This window comes from Chenopodium quinoa, unplaced genomic scaffold (assembly GCF_001683475.1).
Source record: "Chenopodium quinoa cultivar QQ74 unplaced genomic scaffold, ASM168347v1, whole genome shotgun sequence".
NCBI lineage: Eukaryota > Viridiplantae > Streptophyta > Magnoliopsida > Caryophyllales > Amaranthaceae > Chenopodium > Chenopodium quinoa.
The window spans coordinates 4,166,814-4,189,869 of NW_018744151.1; the positions used below are offsets into that span (position 1 = coordinate 4,166,814).

At 38.0% G+C, this 23,056-nt stretch overlaps 1 protein-coding gene across 2 annotated transcripts; it reads right to left on the minus strand.

Annotated features, from left to right (window-relative positions):
* Positions 1–476: 476 nt before the first annotated feature.
* Positions 477–10,726, minus strand: LOC110693669 (chaperone protein dnaJ A7A, chloroplastic-like). Of its 2 annotated transcripts, none has more exons than XM_021870828.1 (7): positions 10,233–10,726; positions 8,810–8,951; positions 8,646–8,703; positions 5,170–5,212; positions 2,243–2,291; positions 1,860–1,943; positions 477–1,784 (listed from the first exon to the last, which is right to left on the minus strand). In XM_021870828.1, exons 1-7 carry the CDS (start codon positions 10,316–10,318, stop codon positions 924–926), a joined length of 1,323 nt encoding a protein of 440 aa, XP_021726520.1. In that variant the 5' UTR covers positions 10,319–10,726; the 3' UTR covers positions 477–923. The 2 variants fall into 2 exon arrangements, with proteins under 2 accessions (XP_021726520.1, XP_021726521.1); XM_021870829.1 differs by lacking the exon at positions 10,233–10,726 and adding an exon at positions 9,053–9,396.
* Between the last annotated feature and the right edge of the window lie 12,330 nt (positions 10,727–23,056).

Here is a 23,056-nt window from a genome sequence, read left to right on the forward strand (position 1 = left end):
AAATTCACTGTTATAAATATAATAAATAAAATAAAATAAACAAAAGAAAGAAAGAGCCTCAAGTATGTCATCCGTACGAAATTAGAACTTTTTAAGTTGATATCTACAAAAGTAGCTTGCACCAGCTTACCTTGTGGACTAGTGGTAAGAGAATGAAACCTCTGAAGTCTAGGCCCAGGGTTCAAGCATTGGTACCATCTCTCTTTCTCTCTTCTCTCTAAAAAGCAGTGGTGTAAAACCATAGAAGAGGTATTCTAAAATACCTCCCTTTTTCCAATTATATTTTTCTACAAATTTAAATTTACTGATGGTAAAAAGGGGTTGTCATTATGTCATATTGGTTAGATTAGCACATCAAACTCTCAGCAATGGTACTCAAATCCTCAAAGCATGTTTCTGTATCTGACTTAGTCCCGAAAGGGCTGCATATTTCAGTACTCGGGAAGTTCATGAGAATGATAAATTGCTAATAAATATTTAAAAGGATGAAATGAAAGGCATGAGAGCATGTTCATCACTCCCAGAATAAAGGTATAAATTGCTAATATTTGCAGCTGTTATTCGCTCATAAGAGCTTACAGTACAGCAGTGATTATCGCTAACTGCACCAATGATTTACAATATTCCCAGCAAGCTCAGAAAAACTGGAAACAAAAAGCTGTGGCTTAAGATAAATAAAATGAGGTATATTACCCAAGTTGTTTCCTCCTCCAAAAAGTTTGTACCATACAGGCATACATACATGTCATACAATTATATCTGCCTCGGGATATATCCCCATTCCTACAATTTCAGCTAAGAACATAGGGCAAGGGGATAAATTTCTGGGCTTGTACTTGCAACATGAGATCAATCAAAGAGGGGGAAGTCGAGCAAAAACACCATCAACACAAGAATAACTTTCCTAGTTTTTATCATTTCAGCTATCTTCTACTGTTTGCTGTGCTGGGAGCCTTACCTTTATTTAGATTAGCAAGTTCCTCAACAAGCTTCCTTTCATCATCGCTAAGACGCTTTGGAATTTCAACTTGCACTCTAACCAACTGATCTCCTCTAATGTTGGGTTTGTTCAACATTGGCACGCCTTTCTTAGACATCACCAAAGTTGTCCCAGGTTGTGTGCCAGGCGGTATTTTTAAATCTACTGTCCCGTCCACAGTTGGGACCTTCAGCGTTGTCCCAAGGATGGCATCGATGTATGAAACCTTGCAGGAGTAGAGAATATTTGTATCGTCCCGTTTCAACACAGGATCAGGGATGACATCAATAGAAACAAAGAGGTCTCCAGGAGGCCCACCTCTCTTTCCAGCATTACCCTCTCCACGAACTCTCAATCGGCTGCCTGCATCAACACCAGCAGGAACCTTCAGGCTGATGCGCTTAGATTTTCTTACCCGTCCATCACCATTGCAGGTATTACAAGGAGTTGAAATTTCCCCAGTCCCACTACAGGCCGAGCAAGTGGACACTTGTTGAAACACCCCAAGGGGAGTACGTGCTGCAGATATGACCTGCCCTTGGCCGCCACATGTGCTACATTTGGTTGGCGTGGTACCAGGTTTGGCACCTGATCCATCGCAAGTACCACAGGTCTCCAGACGACTTACGTCAATATCCTTCTCAATGCCAAAGATGGCTTCTTTGAAATTCAGCACCAGATTGTAAACCTGGTCTTCACCTTCAGTGGTCCGGTTTCTATTGCCTCTTCCTCCCATTCCCCCCATTCCTCCCATTCCACCAAGGTCAAATAAAGACTCGAATAGGTCGAAGGGGTTGGTGAAATCCTGTTGGAAATTGTAAATTCTTCAGAACAACTACAGCCACAAAACATCAATGAAATGTTAAGAAATATCACTTACCCCCGGACCACCACTTGCAGCTCCTTTAAGGCCAGCCTCCCCATATCTGTCATATATAGACCGCTTCTCATCATCTGACAAGACCTACACATTTAGTTAATTGTCAGCTTATTATCTGAAGTGGGAGATTGTATCAATCAAAGTGGCTCAAAGACGAGCATCATAATTGAGCTCCCATCTTCCAGCCGTGAGGTTGATTGTATAACTCTCAGCCTCACGGGTGGGTATTATATGGCAGTTTCCTTCTAGGTAAATGATGGGATACCCTTCATAGGGACTGCCTTTTGAGATCAGTAAATCTCTTAATATAAAAGTTGCTATTAGAAAATTTGCAACTAGATAACATGTCAAATGAAGGGTAATGCAACAGTTGTCATACATACCTCATAAGCATTGCTGATATCTTTGAATTTCTGCTCTGCTCCAGGGTCCCTACATAAAGCAAAAAAAGAAAATCAAACTTGTTCACAACTCAAAGGCACACAACTACACAAGAAAGGAAAACCTGAAATAACTGTTCAAGTAAACTATTTTTTTGAGACCAATCAGTTTATTAAGATCAACAAACAGTTGAACATGCCAATGGCATGAACCACAATTCAGGGTATGATTAACATCCTTGGTAAGAGAAGGAAATATTTATGAAAATCAGTATTCAACTTCTGGAAGAGTCTATAACTTCCATACATAGAGAGAGGATAAAAAATCAGTAGCAAGTAACATCAGCATTCTCAGAGCTTAAAAAAAGGAACAGAAAATCAGTGAGGTATGTCAGCAATCAGCACCAACATGATTAAGTTGAGATTTAGTCATGTAAATTGGGACATGCATCAGCAGAAGGTATAGCAAAGGGTGCCACTCCTGAGTCTCAACAAGGCAGAGGTCACAAAGTCATTAGGTGTTGGATAACCACACAACATTATTTATGCTTCTCGCAGATGATCCCAAATCGTTTAGAAAGACAATAAAGGATGCTTGAAAGTTCAAACTAGTATCAATCCCAGTACCATTCCTCAGTTGTGTTGAGTTGGCCTTATTGAGACATCAGTGTCCCATCACAGGTCTTGCATAGCACCTTCAAACCCACAAGGTACTGCACTACTTGATTAAAGCCCAAATGCCAAAAGCATTCAGTCAATCTGACTTTTATTCTTAAATTAGCAGTCAATCAGCTTCAATGTGCTAACTACCTGATAAGTGGGCTTTAAGACGACTTTTACATCACTTTATACCCTTAATTTGGCCTCTTTTTCATGAGTTTGTGCCCCATATAATGTATTTTTATGTGAATTCCTCAGTTAGGTTATTTTGTAAGCCCTTGCCCTATTTGTATGAGTTGGGACAATTTATACCCCTGATTCTCTACCTATCTTGCATGCCTCCTTATGCATATTTAGTAAATCGTTATTATACGATGTCCCATAAAAACATCGCATCGTGGAACTAGAATGAAGACCCAAGCTCGGAGCCATTGAAGAAAAAGTGAAGTGGAATCAATCAGGGTGAGATGCCTGCTCCAGACTGCATAATAAGGGGGCCATGGAAACACCTTGTAGCAGACGCCCTAGCCTAACCTTGATCTTTATCAAGAAAACCCATTGCCATATGATATTGGGATTAAATGCACCTTTTTAATTTGTTTCTCCTTGATCAATTCAGTGGATGCATACTGCTTCGTTACCTAATTTATACCTTCATCTTTTGTTTTTTTCTAGTGTTTGTATCATATTGTTAAGCATTCTTCAATTCTTTAGAATTGTTTTCTTATACTACGTATTAGTTTGGTAGTTATAACTCACCCTCAAAAAAAAAAAAAAAATATATATATATATGTATATATATAATAATAATAATAATAATAATAATAATAGTAATAATAATAATAATAAAAACCTTGCAGTCAAAAGTCTCAAAACCATATGGCAATAGGAGAAGCCATTAAAGGTCCTAATCATGTGCATGGCCCTATATCATGTTAAATATGGGCTTAGGCCACACCCATCATCAAAAAGAGAGAGAAACAAACTTCACAAGACCATAAGAGGTTTTTTTCCCTCCGTCCCTAAATTACATTCCTCTTTCTCTCTATTATGTGAGGAATAAATGCTAGAAAGAAGAATGTAATTTAGGGACGGAGGGAGTACTCTAAAATCATATGGCAATAGGGGGAGTACCGCTTTAGCCTTATAAAGTGTCAACTCTCCCTTCATTTATCAATGTGGGACAACCAGATGTGATGTTTAAGTAGGCTGTGCTTCATCAAGTTAGGTTTAGATTTGGTAGCAAGTAGATGACAATTTAGTGATCACTAATTCTTAAGGCACTTAAGGATGCTTCAAGTCCTTATTCGTACTATCTCGCGATTTCAGCGAGTACAAACTTCATTTGCACTGAATTGGCTGTCTGCTAGACATCACTATCCTATCAAATATCTAGTGTAAAGCCTTCAAGCTTACCTGGTCCCTACTAACCTTGATGAATAGCCAAATGGTGGGAAAATAATTCAGAAAAAAACAAGGTGGCAATTACTTCAACATACTTCATCCACTTTGTTTGTCTAATAGGCAGTAATCCTCGCTGGCGTTATATCTAAGCCTATTCCCTGCCTCGTATTAACATTCTATTGTAGCTGCCACTTTCGATTTTTTACTTTCTTTTAAAAAGGTTCTCTAATCAAAAGTTACAGACTGGTTAAAATCCAGAAGGAACAACATGGACCAATTTAAAGATCAGTTTGTTTATGCCTACAACAAAGGTGTGGGCTGCTATCAAATCACATTTCCTCAACAAAACTTTGGAAGACTGGCCAAAGTAAATTAATGAAAGCCTTTGGTATTCAAACAGAACAGGCAGGAAGTTACAACAAATTTCACCTATTCTTAAAGGCACTAAACAACTAAGTGCTCATGAGGGAACTCTGAAGTTGCAAGGCATGAATTACTATCAGCAAGGATACCTCTTGTGAAATAGTAAAGACAAACCCAATTTACTTCCACCAAAATCATTCAAACAACTTTGACGGGCACAGGCTAATATCTATCTCTCAATTACCCTTAATGATGCAGTGTGAAATGTGATGATTCTAAAATTTAAGCTGACAATCACAGATTAACATTCAAAGCACAAAAGTAAAAGAATAAAAAATTAAAAATAAAAAAATAACAGGACACACAGAACTGTAAATAGCAATAGAGTTACAGAGAAATCTAAATACTAAATAACTACTCAAACATAAGAATATTATATCACTTGCAATCATAGTGAGATGGAGAGCATGTGTAGGAAAAAAATATGGGAAGAATAAACTCACTTGTTAACATCAGGATGGCAACTCCTTGCAAGCTTGCGATAAGCTGAACACAAAACAAAATTAGTTCCTTATAGGGAAATAATTGTAACCCTTGAAGGAAAATTTAAATAAATAAGCATGGGGTATGAACATTATAACAGATCAGGATCACAAAACAAAACTTGGATAATAAAGCCTTTCAGTACAGTTTTATCTCCCAGAAATAACCCATCAAAAAACATTAAATTATTGAAATGAAAAACACAAAAGGATACATGACTTGTTCAGATAAGGATCAATAGCAACGACTTTATTCATGAGAACTGAAAAGCTGATACTCCATTTTGACTACTTGCAACAGCCAAAAAAAAAAAACATATAACATAGCTCTTTGGCATTCTACCCTTCACTTAATCTTTCATCTACTCACAATAATGTTTTGCTTTTAAATTTTGAGGGCTTCCTCCAAATTTCACACCAATGCCATCTATGATAGACAATTACTTCCAATGAAAAGACAGCCTCAATGCCTCCAACTCATTTTATCCAACAAAGCTCACTAACAGACCAACAAAGCTCATTTAATAGATTTTATAAGAATGTATTTGACAACAAGTCAACAACCTAAAAATCCAGGGGTTACATAAACTCTTTGTTTCACCTTATCTACATAATTAGAAGGCTTGTCCCTTTCGTATTGCAGAATTTCCACAAAAGGCGAACTAACGGGGATCCAGAGCTAAACTTGGGTTACTTAAACTATTTGTTTCACCTCACCTATATAGTTAGAAGGCTTGTCCCTTTGGTATGGCAGAATTTCCACACAATCGAAGTAACGGAGATCCAGTGCTAAACTGGGTATCATAAACTATTTGTTTCACCTCACCGACATAGTTAGAAGGCTTGTCCCTTTGTTATGGCAGAAATTCCAAAAAAGGCGAATTAACAAAGCTCATCAAGAAAATTGGTCTTAAGCCCACAACCGTCATTTTTCCAAAGTATTAAATCCGATACCAAAGAAATATCCAAAAGACTCTGCATCCAAGACCTACAACTTTCCTAACAAGATCAACCTGTTTACAACCTATCATATTTTGCAAAGATTGTATGCATTCATCTACTTCTACAACTCTTAAAATGTGGAAAATCTGTTAACTGGTTTGCTGGATAGTTGGTTAACATTGTAGAGGTCCCATCCCCTACCATATTCAGTCTTCCAAGCTAGGGGTAATAAAGATGTTGCTCCTACTATCTTCTCACAAAATATGTCCCTTGTACTTCTCAGTCGTGAAGTAGGTCAGCCCTATTTAAGGGTGTGCAAAACCGGGTTCAATCAACCTAGTGAAATTTATTGTCAAATTCGCTTTTGGTTTTCCAAATCTTTTGTACAAACCTAGTCCACATATCCTAATGCACGCCCAAATATGAAGATATAACCTTTTGTGAAACTAGACCTAAGCTAAATCCTATCAACTTTTCCTTTACTCTCATAAAAAATAATCCCATTAGCTAGCTTCAACAACCGAAGAACATGTTGAATATCGACGGAAAACATACACTCCTTCACATTGCATTTTGCAAAGAAGAATTTAAAGGAATCCCTTCAATCCTCAATAATAATGGTCATTAGGATCCCATCAGTCAACATAGATCCTATAGACAAATGAGAAATAAGATGAAAAAGGAAGAGGCAACATTGTTTGTTTGTACATTTGTGTAATACTCATACAAAAACTCAACAGCTTCACTCTGTGACGTCATTGTCAAAAATCGCATACTTATACATAAACCAATATCCAATTGTAGATTATGAAGCTATAAAGACCATGGCAAGAAGTAGAACTAAGTCACTCAAAAAGGAATTAATCAAAAAATTTCCTAAAAAATGTCTTCTTTTTTCACAAAAGATGAGCCAAATAGAGAAATATGGGAAGAAGTTTGTGTCTAAAGGTGTAGGAGTTTTTAGAGGGAAATGTTAAGATGATTTGGTGACAAAGCAAGAGTGGATCCTTTTCTGTGATCTCCTTAACAATGTTCTGTGTGGTCTTTTTTACAATTGATATTTGAAGAAGAAAGCTTTTCTTAAAGCTTGTTTTGCCTGACCATCATCATTGTGTGTTATAGACTGATTTTCTGGTTTGTATATTATATGAATAATAAGATGAAAGCTTGGAACTTTGATTGATAATGGCAGAATTTGATACAAAAGTGATAGATTAATAGGTTGAGGCTATTATTCTCCAGATAACTTTTAATTATCACTCTCCTAGTAACTTGAGGTTACTACTCTCAACATATTTTCTCACAATTCACATAATGTCCTACTGCATATACTATCCCCTATTTATACTAAGGCCAAGCAATACTAACCTAAAAGTACTAGACTTCCCAAATTGCCCTTCCTAATGTTAGTCTATTACATTGTGAAGATCCTTACTGTAGATGTTTATAAGAGATGGAATGTGTACCTTGCAAGCTGCTGTAGCGTGTACCAGCCTCTTGCTTTGGCACCAATTATTAGTCTCATATGAGAACCGCTGAGTATTTTGAGAACAATTGATTTGCTGAAGTGTGGAAGATGGTTGTGTTGGCAATATGATGGTGTGCTAAAAAAGAAAGAACCATTGAATTTTTGAGAGTATAATGTTTGAAGTTCTGTTGGCATTATGGTGTTGCGTTTAAAAAGAAAGAAACAATGAATTTAAAAGGTAATACAGAGTTGAAGTCAAGTTTCTGCCTCTTAGCAACACTTTATGTTATTTGATATTGTAGATTATTTGCTTCAAAATAGCTCAACGGCATAAGGTATTCAAAATTCCTTTTGTAATGAAATGACATATATGACACCCCGTTGGTGTAGAACTGTAGATACTTTGTGTCTCAATTCCTTCAATTGCCTTGATATCAGGTTTCAAAAAAAATGCCTTATATCAATTATAATCTCAATATTTCTCATGAAATTTAAAAAACAGTCCCTATCCATTCATATAAATTCTAGTGCACATTCTAAATTAGCATAAATTCATAAAACCAAAATTAGTCTCTCCTATTAGGCTTATCATACTCGTAAGAATGAATCTACAATCTACATGAACAAGAATTTCTGATATGATACCCCTTTGGTGTAGGTACTCTGTATGTCAATCCTTCAATTGCCTTATTATCAATTTAAATCTCAATAGTCATGAAATTTGCAAAACAGCCGCCATCCATTCATATAAAATTATATTGCATATTCTAAATTAAAGTTGAACCAAATTAGTCTCTCCTATGTAAGCTTATTTTTAAAAATGAATCTGCATTTACTAGAATTTCACATCCCAATAATTGTTAATTGCAAGGGTATAATATGACTGCAGCACAGCTCATGGTCAAGAGAATAAATTTTGATGAATAAAAAATCTTCTTACGTTGTTATGAGCATCATAGTAAATTAAGAATCTTTTTAATTAAAAACATCATTGATGATATAGTCATGAAGCAAAACAGTAACTCACCACTTTTTATTTCTGATTTGCTGGCATTTCGTGAGACTCCTAGGATTGAGTAGTAGTCCTGTATATACAGGTGTATGAGTACACACATATTCATAAAAATAAAATGAACAGAAACATAATAGCAAAGAAGACATGAAATACAGAATTTGGAATGAGATACTCACAGACTCGGCCCTAACAATGAAACGGAAACCCCTTTTATGGCATGGACTTCGAGCTGAATTCACGTTAAATGATAAATGCACCGGTTCAGGGGAAAAAATACTGGAACTCAGGGATTGAATCGCTCTTGTCTTGCTAGGTCCACTGCAAAGACAACAATAAGGCAGCCAAGATATCACTTTCAAGTACAAAATTATAGGATCAGGTCATATAATTTTTAATAGGAAATTGAGAATAACACAAACATGTAAAGGTGCATTGTGCATCCCTAATGCGAAGTAACTTTGGTATCATACATAACCAACCAAATAAATCTAATTATGGCTCCCAAGTCCCAACTATCCAAACTGGTCGCCAACGAACACACTCTCCCTCCATTCACCACTTACTACATTACTACATTCGCCCGCTCCTATAAATTGAGTTTCTTCATATAAATCTTAACTCCCTCCAATCAACTTTGTTTCAAACCACCACCACCACCACCAAAGTACTTACCCGGTTACCTCTCCCCCTAAAAAAAAGAAATGAACTTTTTACTTCTACCAATAGTTTTTTTCTCCAGCGTAGGCCTCCTTATCCTTTTTCTTTTATTCTATCAAACACACACGTCGACCTCCACATCCTTCTCCTTTTGTCTATCAACACATTGGAGCACTCATTCTAAGGATTTTTTTTTTAATGATGATGGAAAAAAAAGGTTCCAGGCCCATCAAAATTAATTTGGCAATATTTTCATACATGTAAATCCTTCAAATCATTAAAGATAATCTATGTTACTTAGACTCGGGTATCTAATACGTGTCCAAATGTCCACTTAAAATTTTCCATGATTATGGCTCAAAATGAAGTGTTGAAATATCCTGTCAGCTAGACGACCAATTCAACCAAAAGCTTAAGCAGATAATTGAGGCCGGGAATATGTTTTATACTCTATCAGTATCCATGTCCAAGCATCGAATGTCCGACACCGGTACTTGAAACGTGTAACTAATTCATCTACCAAGTATGTATTCAATTTCGCTACATAATATGAAACTTTAAATGCCTAGCTTCGTAAGCCAACAGATAAATTAGAAAACATATACAAATAATACAAACTCACATTAAAACAGTAGCATATCAACATCATAATTCATAAGATTGTAATGAAGCGAAATAGAATCATAACAATTGCATCTTTTAATTAGAAAACAATTACAACATCCTATTAAAACAGTATCATATCAACCAGGGTGGTTCTGAGCATGTGCAGGGTGGTCGACCGCATAGGGCCTAAGTGAAACTACTATAAAAGGGCCCGACTTTTTAATTTAGTAACATACTTTTCCTTAAAAAATTAATTTTAGCGCCCGCCTCTGATATCAACATACAACAAGATTATAATGAAGCGAAATAAGAAATTAAGAATATTAAAGTGGTTACCAAGCGAATTTAGTTTCGAGTGAATTTCCAGACATAAGTACGGGACGAACGCCCCATTGAGCGGCCCATGAAGGTGAAATGGCCATGAAAGTTGCCGGAAAATGGAGGTCCGATGACAGAACCACGCCGGGCAACGACGTCGTTTGGCGGGTGCCGGAGGAGAGAGAAAGAGAGTGAGTGGTTTTCCGATGAGGAGAGAGAAAGTGTAAAGCGTGAGGTTTATATTTGGTTGAAGAATGAGTCCACTAGAGGTTTTCTTTTTTATTTTTTTGTGTTTTTTTTGGGTTTCAAGGAAAAAACAATGAAAATGAGAGTGTGTTTGTGTATGAAACACCGGAAGAAGTAGAGCAATTGGTACAAATTTGGGTTAAGGTTCTACATGCTTCTAAAATGGGTGATTCGAGAAGTTTCATGGTGTTTTTATTTGGGTAATATGGTACTAGTGAATTAGTGATAATGTCATCACTTGTCATTTGCTTCAATTTGATTTTGTTAAAAGCCATAAAAGGAATAAAAAAAAATACTTAGAGTCAATTCTGATTTATTGAAAAGAAGTGAGCCGAGCTGGATTGAACTTAACTGAATAGAACTGCAATGAATATTTTATGAGAGAAGAAAATTAGGAATTGAACTAAACTAAACTGAAGTGAATTAAGCTGTAGAGAACAGGTCTTTAGCTTGTATGTGCAACTCTCATTGTTTTGCAATTTGAATTTGTAATTCTTGATGTTATGCTTTATTATAAAGTAGTGTTTTCATATGAATTATATTACCTTATACTTCCTTTTCACCAAAATATATTACCTTATACTTCCTTCGTTTTTTTTAGTTGACACCGTTTAACTTTTACACTGTTCACATACTACACTTTGACTCGTCTTTGTGATTAATAGATACGATAAAATATACGGAGTAGTCATGTGAGATCTTATTTGAATCGTTTATATGTATATATTATTAATATCCACTTTTTATAAATTTATAATGTTGGTAATTGAAGTTATTAGAAGAAGCCCCAAAATAAGCGATAAAAACATGCATTGGCAAGTATGATAATAGAAAGGTGTCAAGTAAAAAAAAAAACAGAGGAAGTATTACCTTGACCTTGTTTGTTGAAGACCTGTTAGCTTATTTTGCCCAATTAAATGTTCAGTTTGACCTTTTAAAAAAGCTAATTTGGGTGTTTGGTAAATATATAGATAATTAAAAGAGCTTTTTGGGTTAAAAAAGCTCTTTTAGAAAAACCTCATTATAAGAGCTTTTAAAATTAGTTTATTGAACAGTTAGCTTTTTGCTCTTAAATACACTAAAATAGCTAACAATTAACAGTTATTTACCAAACACTTTTACACAATCAACTAAGTATAACCAGCTAGTAAAATCAGCTAAAATAACCAGCTAGTCAAATTAGCTAATACAATCAACTATATCAAACAGCTACCAGCTAATTACCAAACAGGGTCATTATATAATAAACCTTAACTTTCTAATTACAAATTATATAAACTTTATCAACTCTTATTTTCACTAAAATTGCAACACTATCACTTATAAACCATTCATATATATACTTTTCTTTACTTTGACTAACTTTTATGATCACGATTAAGAAAAAATATTTGGGTTGACTAGATCCCCTTAAATTATACTTTGCATAATATCAAATTAATATATTTTTACTAAGAAAAATTTGCCAAAAATAACACCACCTTTGGACGGTCTTTCAATAATAGCACCACCTTTTGATTATTGAAGAATAACACCACCTTTAACATGTATTTGCCAAAAATGAAACAAAACCGGTTGGTAACCTGTTGTACAGGTTACCCGTGACACGTGTCACAATGTCATTGGTCAATTTTTTTTATTTAATTTTTTTAAACCTAAGTAATTAAAAAAACAAAGTTAAAATTGAAAAAATAAACCCACCACCTATCCCCCCGCCAGCCTCCAACCCCCACCCCTTACCACCCTCGCCACCGATCGACCTCCCCAACCTTCCCCGTTCCCTAACGACACCCCTCCACCCATTCCCCCGCCCTTAAACAACCCACCACCACATTCCCGTCGCCGTTTCTGGCGCCCCCCCCCCCCCCCTTCTCTTTTCCATTACCATTTTTGGCCTCTTCCCCTTCCCTTATCCATTTCTGATGTCCCCTTCCCTTCCCCATTTTCGATGCCCTTACCCATCCCTTCTCCATTTTCGATATCCCCTCCCTTTCCCTTCTTAATTTCCGGACACTACCACCTATCTCCTTCCCCGAAACCATAACCAGTCAAAAATGTTGGTTGTGTAAAGGGGAAGGGCTCAAAATTGGGGACAATGAAGGGAGGGGGGATTGAATCTGCTACGGAGAGGAAAGGTGGGGGCTGAAATCGGGAACGGGGAAGGGAGGAGCCCGAAATCAAGGTGGTGGTTCTCGGTGAAAGGGGTTTTTTAATTTTTTTGGTTTCAGGTGGATGGTCTTGGTGGGGGTGGTGGATGCCGGTGAAAGGGGTTGGGCCGAGGACCTGGAAAGTGGGAAGGGGGGTTTAATTAATTAATTTATTTTTTTTTTAATTATTTTTATAATTTTTTCAAAATTAAAAATATAAATAAATAAATTAATCAATCAAACTAGAACACGTGTCCCAACTGTAAAACAAGTTACCGGTTTTTTGGTTTCATTTTTTGTAAATACATGCGAAAGGTGGTGTTATTTTGGAATAATCAAAAGGTGGTGCTATTATTGGAAGACCAGCCAAAGGTGGTATTATTTTTGGCAAATTTTCTTTTACTTATAGATATTTAAACATATTAGTGATTGAAATAATATGTTGATGAATGTAAAATGAGAAGAGTTGCAATATTAGTGAAATGGAGGAAGTATAATCTTATTGGACCTTATTTTCACTATACCTTATTGAAACTACTAAACCCTAATATTATCTTAGCCGAATTATCAAGTCTTAATTTATTTGAACTTTTGGAGTGTGAAATAATTAGATTTTAAATAAGTACTTCGTAAGAATAAGGTGAGAAACTCGTCAAAAAAAAAATATATAGAGAACGAGAAATGAATTTGACACACCAATTATTGATTTTGGAACAACCATTTTGAGAACACAATTTTTTATGTGAAACGCTAAACATCGCCCGCAATTTACCATATAAAGCCCACAAATATGTTATGATTTGACCATTATGCCCTTTTGCTAAAATTGAGATAATCTCGGTGTAAAAAATGTGGAGCCGTACTGGCTCGCCGGGGGAGACCGGATGGCAGGCCGGAGATGCGGGGGACGCCGGAGGTACGTCGTCGTCGACGGAAAACGAGGTAAGTGACCGCTAAAATTCACGGTTTACCGTCGTAGTGGCTCCGGCGCCTAGGGTGGACGCCCAAACCGTAGCCTGGACGTCCAAGCCGGACGCCAGAACCACCAGAGTGGCGTCCAGGCTAGACGCCCAGACCACCAGAGTGGCGTCCAGCCCAGACGCCCAGACCACCAGACTGGCGTCCTGGGCAGACGCCACTCCACTGGGTGAGGCGGCCCTGCCAGGCGCCAGTCCAGTGGGTGTGGCAGCCCTGGCAGACGCCACCTTTAATAATTAATTTTTATTTTTTCCTTTTTGATTTTGTTGTTGTTTTTTATTTAATTTTTTTGTGAAAATAAAAAATCGAAAATGATTTTTTAAAAAAATTCGAAATGGGTTTTTTGTAAATTAAATTTGAAAATTCGAAATAGGTTTTTTTAAAATTAAATTTGAAAATTCGAAATGGTATATTTTTAAATTTAGTTTGAAAATTCGAATTGGGTTTTTATAAAAATTAAGTTTGATTATATATAATTATGTTTTTTTTGTGTTAATTATGTGGAAATATAGAAATTAAATGTATTATCCGTTAAATGTATTTATTGTAATATATAATTGATGCAGGAATATGGTGGAGACGGAAATGATTACAGTGAGATATTTGGACATGATGGTCCATTCGAAGAAGCTCAACAGGCGATTGATTGGGCAAAACAGGTTGCAATTGCAGCTGGATTTTGCTTGGTAGTAGCAACTCATAAATCTCAACGGGATGGTAGAATGGATCGCATTTTGAGATGTGACCGTTATCGCAAAAGAGAAGAAAGAGATTTTCGTACAGCCACTCGGTTTGACACAAAGCGGAAAGGTTGTGGGTGTGAGTTCAGAGTAAAGGTTCGACAACTACGGAGTCGTGACGGTTGGGAAGTGATAGGTTACTCTAAATGGGGGTATCACAACCATGAGATGATAGTATATGAAGAGGGTCATCGACAACTGAGCGGCTTAAGTCCTGCTGCGAAACTAGTTGTGAAAGAAATGAGTGATGCTCAAGTGAAGTCTGCTAAAATATTAGCATCTGTGTTAGAGAAATTTCCAGAAGACCATCCAAACCGAAGACACATCTACAACGTCAGACAACAACTCAGGTTTGAACGGTCAGAGGGAAGGAACCCTATACAACAGCTGCTACACCAGGCACAATCACGTGGTTACCTGTTCTGGTTTGATTCTGATGAAGATACAGCGGAGGTGACTCATCTTTTCCTTGTGCATCCTGATTTTGCTGATATGATCAAGTCTTGGCCATTTGTGATTTTGATCGACTCAACGTACAAGACAAACAAGTACAAGTTCCCTCTGGTTGAGATGGTTGGGATGGCTCCAACGAACCAGAACTTTCTGATTGGTCATGCAATCATCAGGGATGAGACGGCTCCAAGTTATTATTGGGTTTTGGAGAAGCTGAGAAACTACATCGGGCCTAATGTTCATCCAGCAGCCATCGTCAGCGACTGTGAGGGAGGTCTCTTTGCCCCCATAGCAGAGCTGTTTCCCGAATCGAACCACTTATTGTGCACATGGCACATCAACAACTGCGTGAAAGTGAAAGCCTACAACCTTTTCAAGAAGAATTTGGAAATGGCAGAGAGATTGGTGAATGGTAAGTGGCGGAAGATCCTACAGGCTACCACAGAGGAAGCGTATGAGCGAGCATTGGCTAACTTCAGGGATTCGTACCAGTGGTGTCCGGCACTGGTGGACTATGTGATGCATAAATGGGTCCCTCATAGGGAAAAGTTTGTCAAATATTGGACAAACCAGGTACTTCATTTTGGGAACACTACAACATGTAGAGTTGAGAGCGCTCATAGAGCTACCAAGGACTGGATTGATTCATCGACCACTGCTTTGGATACACTGTTCGCTAGACTGAACAAGTCAATTGAAACTCAGAAGAACGACATCAGGACCTCTCTAGAGGACTCCAGACGACGACATGGTACGATGTATAGCCATTTTATATTTAAGATTCTCCATGGTCGTGTGTCGCACTACTGCTTGGGGTTGATTCTCACTGAGCTGAACAGGGTGAGGGACTTGGCTGACGAAGTGTATACTCGGTGTGGGTGTACTATTTCAGTAACTCATGGATTACCTTGCGCATGCACCATTCATCGCGTTATTACAGAAGAAAGGGCGTCGTTACATGTTGATCAGGTCCATTCATTCTGGAGGACGCTTGTTATTGGTGAGCATGCAGACAATCAAACGGCCGACCGTGAACAGGAAGAGTTGGAGCAGTTCCGTTCGATGTACGACCGAGTGTCCTCCAGCCATCCTTCTATTATTCGTGACGCTACTCATGTGCTTCATGACATGTTCCACCCGTCTAACTTAGATTATGAGGAACCCGAAGGAGTTGACCGTCCTCGAGGTCGACAACGGCGGAACAGGAGTGCGTTTGAGTATATCCGTGGTCTTGGTCGTGGTCGTTCTCGTGGTCGGACATCGTCATCTAGTCGTAGTCAATCTTCATCGTCTGTGAATATGCCCCTGAGAACTGGTACGTTTTGGTTGTTTTTATTGCACATAGTTTTAAAGTGTTACTCCTGTCTTCTTAACTGTCTATAATTAATTATTTGGTGAATAGGAAGAAACGATGTTGATCAGTTTCCGTACAAGGAAAGGATACCTGCGATCATCATGTCGTACTTGGAAGGGTGGAATGATGTAATCGGAGATGGTAACTGCGGATTCCGGGTCGTGGCTGATGTTTTTCAAATGGGCGAAGACAACTACGGTTTGGTGCGTGAGTTGATGTACAGCGAAATTGCCTCTAACCGAAATGTTTATCGTCATGTGTACCAGGATGACTTGGATGGCGCTCTCCAGCGTATCCGGTGGGGAGGTGGACCTTGCGGCGAAAATCATTATTTTGACGCGCCCCTAGATCTGTTTGCCGTTGCAAACATTTACAAATGCGCAGTCATGCATTTCGGCCTGGGAGTGCATAGTCAAGCTTATTATCCTTGTACCACGGTTCTCCCTTGGCGGTCGCGTGAGACTGTCACCACACCGGTCAGAGAGCTAGCTATTGCGTTTCTTGGGTCGTCATACAGACATTTCACCCGACTAGACATGTCAACCGATTTTCCGGTGCCACCGATTATACCTTGGTGGTACAACATTCGCACAGCGAGCGTAGAGGGTTGGGATGCGCTATATAATGACCGGATCCACGAATGGAACACCCTAGCTGCATTTTAGTTTTTCTTGTTTACATTCTTTATTTGTAATCTTATTTGTACGTTGCTCTTTTAATGAGAACATTAATATTTTATATTGTATTGCTTACTGCATTCTATATGTTGCATGGGTAAGTTGCGCGGATCCACGAACGGTTATATCAAAATTTAAAAACAGCACTGATAATATGTTTAAGTTGGAAGCTAAAAGAACAATCTAAAATGTTACAATTTTACAACATAATGTCCAACATAATGCTCTATAAATAAAATACAATAACCATCAGTAATCCCTCCTCGACGACGACTCCCACTGCGCAAGGGTCTGTTCCAGACTATCAACAACAGCTCTCCCTGTTGCACTCATGCTGTCCTTCTCAAGAGAGAGTTTCTGAACGTCTTGCATTATCTTTCCCATCCACTGCATACAACAAAAAACAGAAGATGAAATACAATAACAACAAATAAAACTTAATTAAAAGACAACGATAAATATAATAAAAGACATACCGCTTCCGTGGCAGTAGGCGGTGGCACATAATCATCATCGCTGTGGTCGAGATCAGCGATCAACCTCGGGTGCGAATACCGGTTGAACAATTCCATGTAGTAATGGTCACACATGGGAGTAACCCCAGAGGGCGGCCGCTGCAACTCCGCTGTCCATAATCGAGCCACCATCGGAAACTGGTCCCACGTCCCGGTCATGATATCCGGCCATTCCACGACGTACTCCCTCGACGATGCAGGTCGGACCGCCTTCATCGGGCACGCCGGGGGAGGAGGGACAACTTGGACAAATCCAAGCTGGCGAAGACAACGCTGGGGCATGTACGCCTCGACGATGTCACGATACTGAATGAGTCCCGTGTACAGGGTCCTGGGTACCCTAACACTAGGGTTCGGGCCGAAAGGCATCCAGTTCACCTGTACAATTACAACATATAAAATATAATAACATGAATATAATATGTGCAAATAATAAAATGTAGACTCTATAAATAAACGTTACCTCTAAGGGGGACAGCCTGTCCAGCAATAACCGTATCGATCGGAGGCGGTCAACGGACTTCTTCTCCGAGCGCGGACTCCACGCACAAGCACGCGGCATCCCCTCATCAATAGGAACTGGGTCACGATGTGGTCGCAATGCAGGAAAGTATTCGTATATCCAAGTCTGCAATAGAGTCAGACACCCAGTGATACCTGCCGCGTCAGCCCGACTCGCAAATCCTAGTTGGCGATACAAATACGCCAACGTAGCCGATCCCCAGGAAAACTGGCCTACACTGTCGGGGTCACACGCCTCTACGATGTCGCGTGGCCTGAGCTTGTTTCCGCCGCTCTTATCCGGAAACAAGGTACATCCGAGGAGTAGAAAAACATAAGCACTCAGCTGTGCGTCGGGCGTCCTACGTGCACTCGGGTACAAACACCGCTGCAACACGGATGCGATCTTCACACCTCCGTGTTCCCAAACACCTAGCGCCTCGGTGTACAGTGCAGCCCTGTCCACCGCCAACAACTCCGCCAGCGAATCTGCCTGACCCGCATCAGCCACAGCACAAAGTCGTTTACCCTCAACACGAATCCCCAGAATGGCCTCGACGTCATGTAACATGATCGTCATCTCACCGAACGGAAGGTGAAAAGAGTTTGTATCCGGCTGCCATCGCTCAATGAAAGCCGTGATCAGCGTACTGTCAATCTTATCGTGCATGGTGGTAGGAACGTGCTTCACCCCAGTGCCCTCCAGTCGCTCGAACATCTCGCTCTCCGCCGGCCAGGCCTCAGCCCATGTACGCAAAAAACTACAAGTCTTTTCCCGGGTATGACATTTCAACAACCCCGTAACTGAAGGCCTCTCCTGGTCCTCCCAAATACGGGCAGCTATGTGTCCTAGAAAGCTAGGAATCACACTCCCGTCAACAGGCCCACCGGGCACCTCACTCCTAACAACCCAAGAATCATTACCCGCCCTTGACCGTTTCCTGCTTGCCCCAGATACAGTGGACGCAGATGATGTGCCAGATCTACTAACAAACCTACCACCCCTACCCTTACGCACCTCCACCATATGCGTCTCGTACATGTCATCAACCCTCTGACTGAATGGACCGTAATCATCATACGGTCCACTGCCATCGTCCACATCCTCATCCTCATCTGCGCCCTCCTCCTGCTCCTCCTCCTGGTCACCCTCCTCAGCATCATCATCATCATCGTCATCGTCATCCTCATCCCGACGGTGGATCCGTTCTCTACGAACTGAGGCCGAAATACCACGGGATCTGACATGTCTATGCCCCGACCTCTCCACTGAATAACTTCTACTAAGAAGCTCTATATTCTTCCCCCCACCATGACGACCCTACACAAAATTTTAAAATATATAAACATACAAAAATTTATACGATAAATAATCATCATCGCAAATCAAATACACTAAAAACATACAAATAATTGTAAACAAAATATAAACGTAGAAAAAATACAACGAAATTGAAAAAATTTATAAAAATAAACAACAAAATATAAAAACAATTCAAAATTATATTACAAAAAAAAAAAAAAAAAAATTAAAAACAATTTTTTAAAAAATTAAAAAAAAAATAAAAAAAAATAAAAATGGGGGGGGGGCGCCTTGGCTGGACGTCCAGCCGGCGGTGGTGGCGCCAGATGCAGACGCCGCCACCAGTTGGCTGGCGCCTGGGCTGGACGCCACAGCCACGGCTGCGGCGCCTAGACTAAACGCCACAACCGTGGCGGTGGCGTCCAGCCCAGGCGCCAGCCAACTGGTGGCGGCGTCTGCATCTGGCGCCACCACCGCCGGCTGGGCGTCCAGCCAGGGCGCCCCACCGCGTTCACGGCGGTTTTCCCCTTTTTTTTTTTTTTTTTTTAAACAAAATATACCTTTCCTCCTTGGGACATCCTTCCCTCCGCCGCCGCCGCCACTTCCTTGCCTTGCCGCCTCGACATTGCCGTTATTTTGATTTTTTTTTTTTTAGAGAGGTTGAAAGCAGATGAGCAATGAGAGTGTGAGTGATGAGAGTGTGAGTGTTTTTTTTTAAGGTCAAGGGCAATTTTGGGAAACCAAGTGAATTTTGTGGGCTTTATGTAGTAATTTGTGGGCGATGTTTAACAAATCCCTTTTTTAATACTATCTCACAAGAGGGTATGCTAAAATCAATATTTGGCTTGTCAAAATCAGTTTTCGAGGAGGATCAATGTTTAATGTGCATGGTAGCCCACCTTATGGCTAATTGGGATACTCGTGGTTGCTCGGAGTTTGTGTGTATAAGTCCGTATCCACAAAGTCTTGTAATTTAATTAAATTTAATTTATCATAACATGTCTACCTAACATTTCCTATAAAAAAAGGGTTCAATGTGGCAATATTAGTTCATCAAAATTAAATGGTTGAAAAAGCTTAACGCTTAGTTCTCTCTCTCTCAAAAAAAAAAAAAAAAAAAAAAAAAAAAAAAAAAAAAAAAAAAAAAAAAAAAAAAGCTTAACGCTTAGTTGACCCAAATGCATGGCATGATAGTAACAAAGTAACAAGAAATTTTACAATTTCAATACTTCGTATTAACAACCATAAGCCCAAAAACAAAGTCCAAAGGTTAACAGACCTAACACATAAGTACATAAGACATGGGCTTGTTTTAAAGTCTTAAATTAGATCAGCTGAAGAATACATATATGTACAGGCAGAACTCTTAGTTTTGATTCTGTTAACTAAGCAAATGAAAAAAGAACTTGAACACCTAAATATTCTCAATGCTTATCTACTTGTCTAAACTTGCATTTAGTAATGTTCATACATTATATACTACTATCTTGTACTTCGTATTATGTAGCAACGTAATTGAATGTTTCATATAACAACTTTGATCATGGCACAACTAAAACTTTCGCGTGGAAGAAATTTGAAGGAGGGGTGGGAGAGATTCGAACCCGTGATCTCTATGTCACGTTGGCTTTGATACCATGTTAAAGGACAAACTTAACCAAAAACATAAGCTAATGGTTGAAACCCAGAAATATGTTTTATAATATATCATCCTTAAAGCTTATTAATGGTTGTTTTAATCTAAAAACTTCGATTTTCGTTGCTGCGTGCCTTGCTCGTGTCCCCGGCAACTCTACTTTAAGAGCATTCAACACTTGAGGCTGAATGCCAATTCTGTTAGTTTGAGTTTTAAGCCCATGTGTAGAGGAGGTGCAGTCAGTCCGCCATACATTATTTCATTGCTCATATATTTGATTCATTATTATAATTAAATTGAAAATGATTTTTTCACTGTTTGAAATAAATTTCAAATTTTTAATGATTGAAATATTGATTTTTACTAATTGTTTTAGCTTTTGTTTGTTTGATACAAATGTTGTTTGTATTACACATAAACATCTAACAATCAGCATTGATCATGTCAAATATTTAACCAAATAGTTAAATTACTTGACAGCAACCCGTACAAATTACCAATACTATCAATTGATCAAACAAGTCACATGAATCAATCAACAAATACAACCAATAATAGATAAATTGTAAGAGAAGAAAGAAACGAAGAGAATCATAATTATGCATCAAATTGCTTAGACAACAAAATTAATAATAGTGGCAAGGGTCAAGCGACATTAACTAATTATGTAAAGCACAACTCATCTAGTACACGTACTTACTACTCACTAGGGATATGGCACCTTTTATTTTAAAATCATTAACAAACCCTCCCTTTCTTAGGATCCCCCTCCCCCTAATAAAATAATAATTTTAAATAAATTAATTAAATAGAAAAGGAAAAAAAGAAAAAAAAGAAAAAAAAAAAGAAAAGAAAAGTGTAAACTAGGTGACCAATATTAGGATCCTTGTTAGTTAAATTCCTCCAACTCGTCTTACTCATATGCAATGCAACTAAAGAAAAGAATAATTTTGATTGTAAGTCAAAAGGACAGTTTAAAAGTTGGTCCGCCAATCACGGGGATTAAAGATAATCCCCACATTGACCATTGTTGTAGGGAATTTGCTATGTTCCTTAAATCACAATGAACTTAATTAGAGATGATAATTTAATCGGATTTTTTTAACTTTGGAGCATGTGGACCGTATTGACGTTTTGTTGTTTTCTGTTTTAAATAGACTTATAGAGAAATACTCTACAGTAGATTTAGGCGAAATTTGTTTTCAACTCAGATATATTTATATGAATAATGCTATATATAACCCTTAGAGTTATAAATAGGCATTAAATATATTTACATGAGTAATGCTATATACAACCCTTAGAGTTATGTATTTTGTTCATTTTAGTACAGAATAATTATTATTTATTTTATATTTAGTAAAAACTAACCTTGAATACACCGTATCATTCGGATATATATAAAAAAATTCAAAGCCCCACAACAATACGTCAATACTCAATACCCAATACTTTAAAACAGTCCAATTTGGCCTACAAACATGTTACGGAGGTAACGGAGTACATCTGTACATGATTTTGCCCATTGCATAAATAGTGGGGGACAACTAGTGCAAGGTTCATTAGTGAGTAATTTTGACATTGCTGCTGAAAACACAATATTATCTTTAGTCAAGTATTGCATGTTATATGTTTTTTATGCCCTAACTTGTACAATATTTTTAGGTTTAACAAAATATATACGTGTTGATTATTGACATAGTTTTTTTAGAAAATTATATTTTTCTTAAGCAATTTAAAATAACCTAGAACTAATTAAAGATCACAATCCTTATAATATGCAAGATCGAATCTCTAATTATCACACTTTTCTAAACATAAAAGATTTCATATAAATTTCTAAACACTTAGGGTCTGTTCTCATACGTTGAAATTCAGTTCAGTTCAGTTCAGCTCCTAATTTCCTTCTCTTATAAAATAGTCAGTTCAGTTCAGTCAATGAGAATAGACCCTTATACTGTGCATGCACAAAATAAAAACATCCATTTATAATTTTCCCAATGTGAATAAGATATTTTGTATCAGCTTTAAAGATTATTTTCATGATTCATGAACACGTAAAGAAGATTCATAATAATTTGTAACCAAAAAATAAGATGATTTATTATTTTAAGCTTCCAACAATTATAAGATGAAATAATACAGTATGCCTTTTTAATTTGGCAATTGAAGATGTGATTTGGTTCGTTGCAATATCAAAGCAATCAATTTCTACTATTGCTTTCGCCTTAATCACACAACTACCATTAAAATTACTTTCTTAGAGTATAACATAATAATATTACCAAATGG

What these genes read in the sequence shown, in the direction of transcription:
- LOC110693669 (XM_021870828.1), bottom strand. Translation starts at nt 10,318, where the DNA reads ATGGCCATTTCACCTTCATGGGCCGCTCAATGGGGCGTTCGTCCCGTA. An exon ending in TGCCATCCTGATGTTAACAA is followed by an intron (nt 2,292 to 5,169) that starts GTGAGTTTATTC and finishes TGCTTTATGTAG; the next exon opens with GGACCCTGGAGCAGAGCAGA. An exon ending in CTGCAAGTGGTGGTCCGGGG is followed by an intron (nt 1,785 to 1,859) that starts GTAAGTGATATT and finishes AATTTCCAACAG; the next exon opens with GATTTCACCAACCCCTTCGA.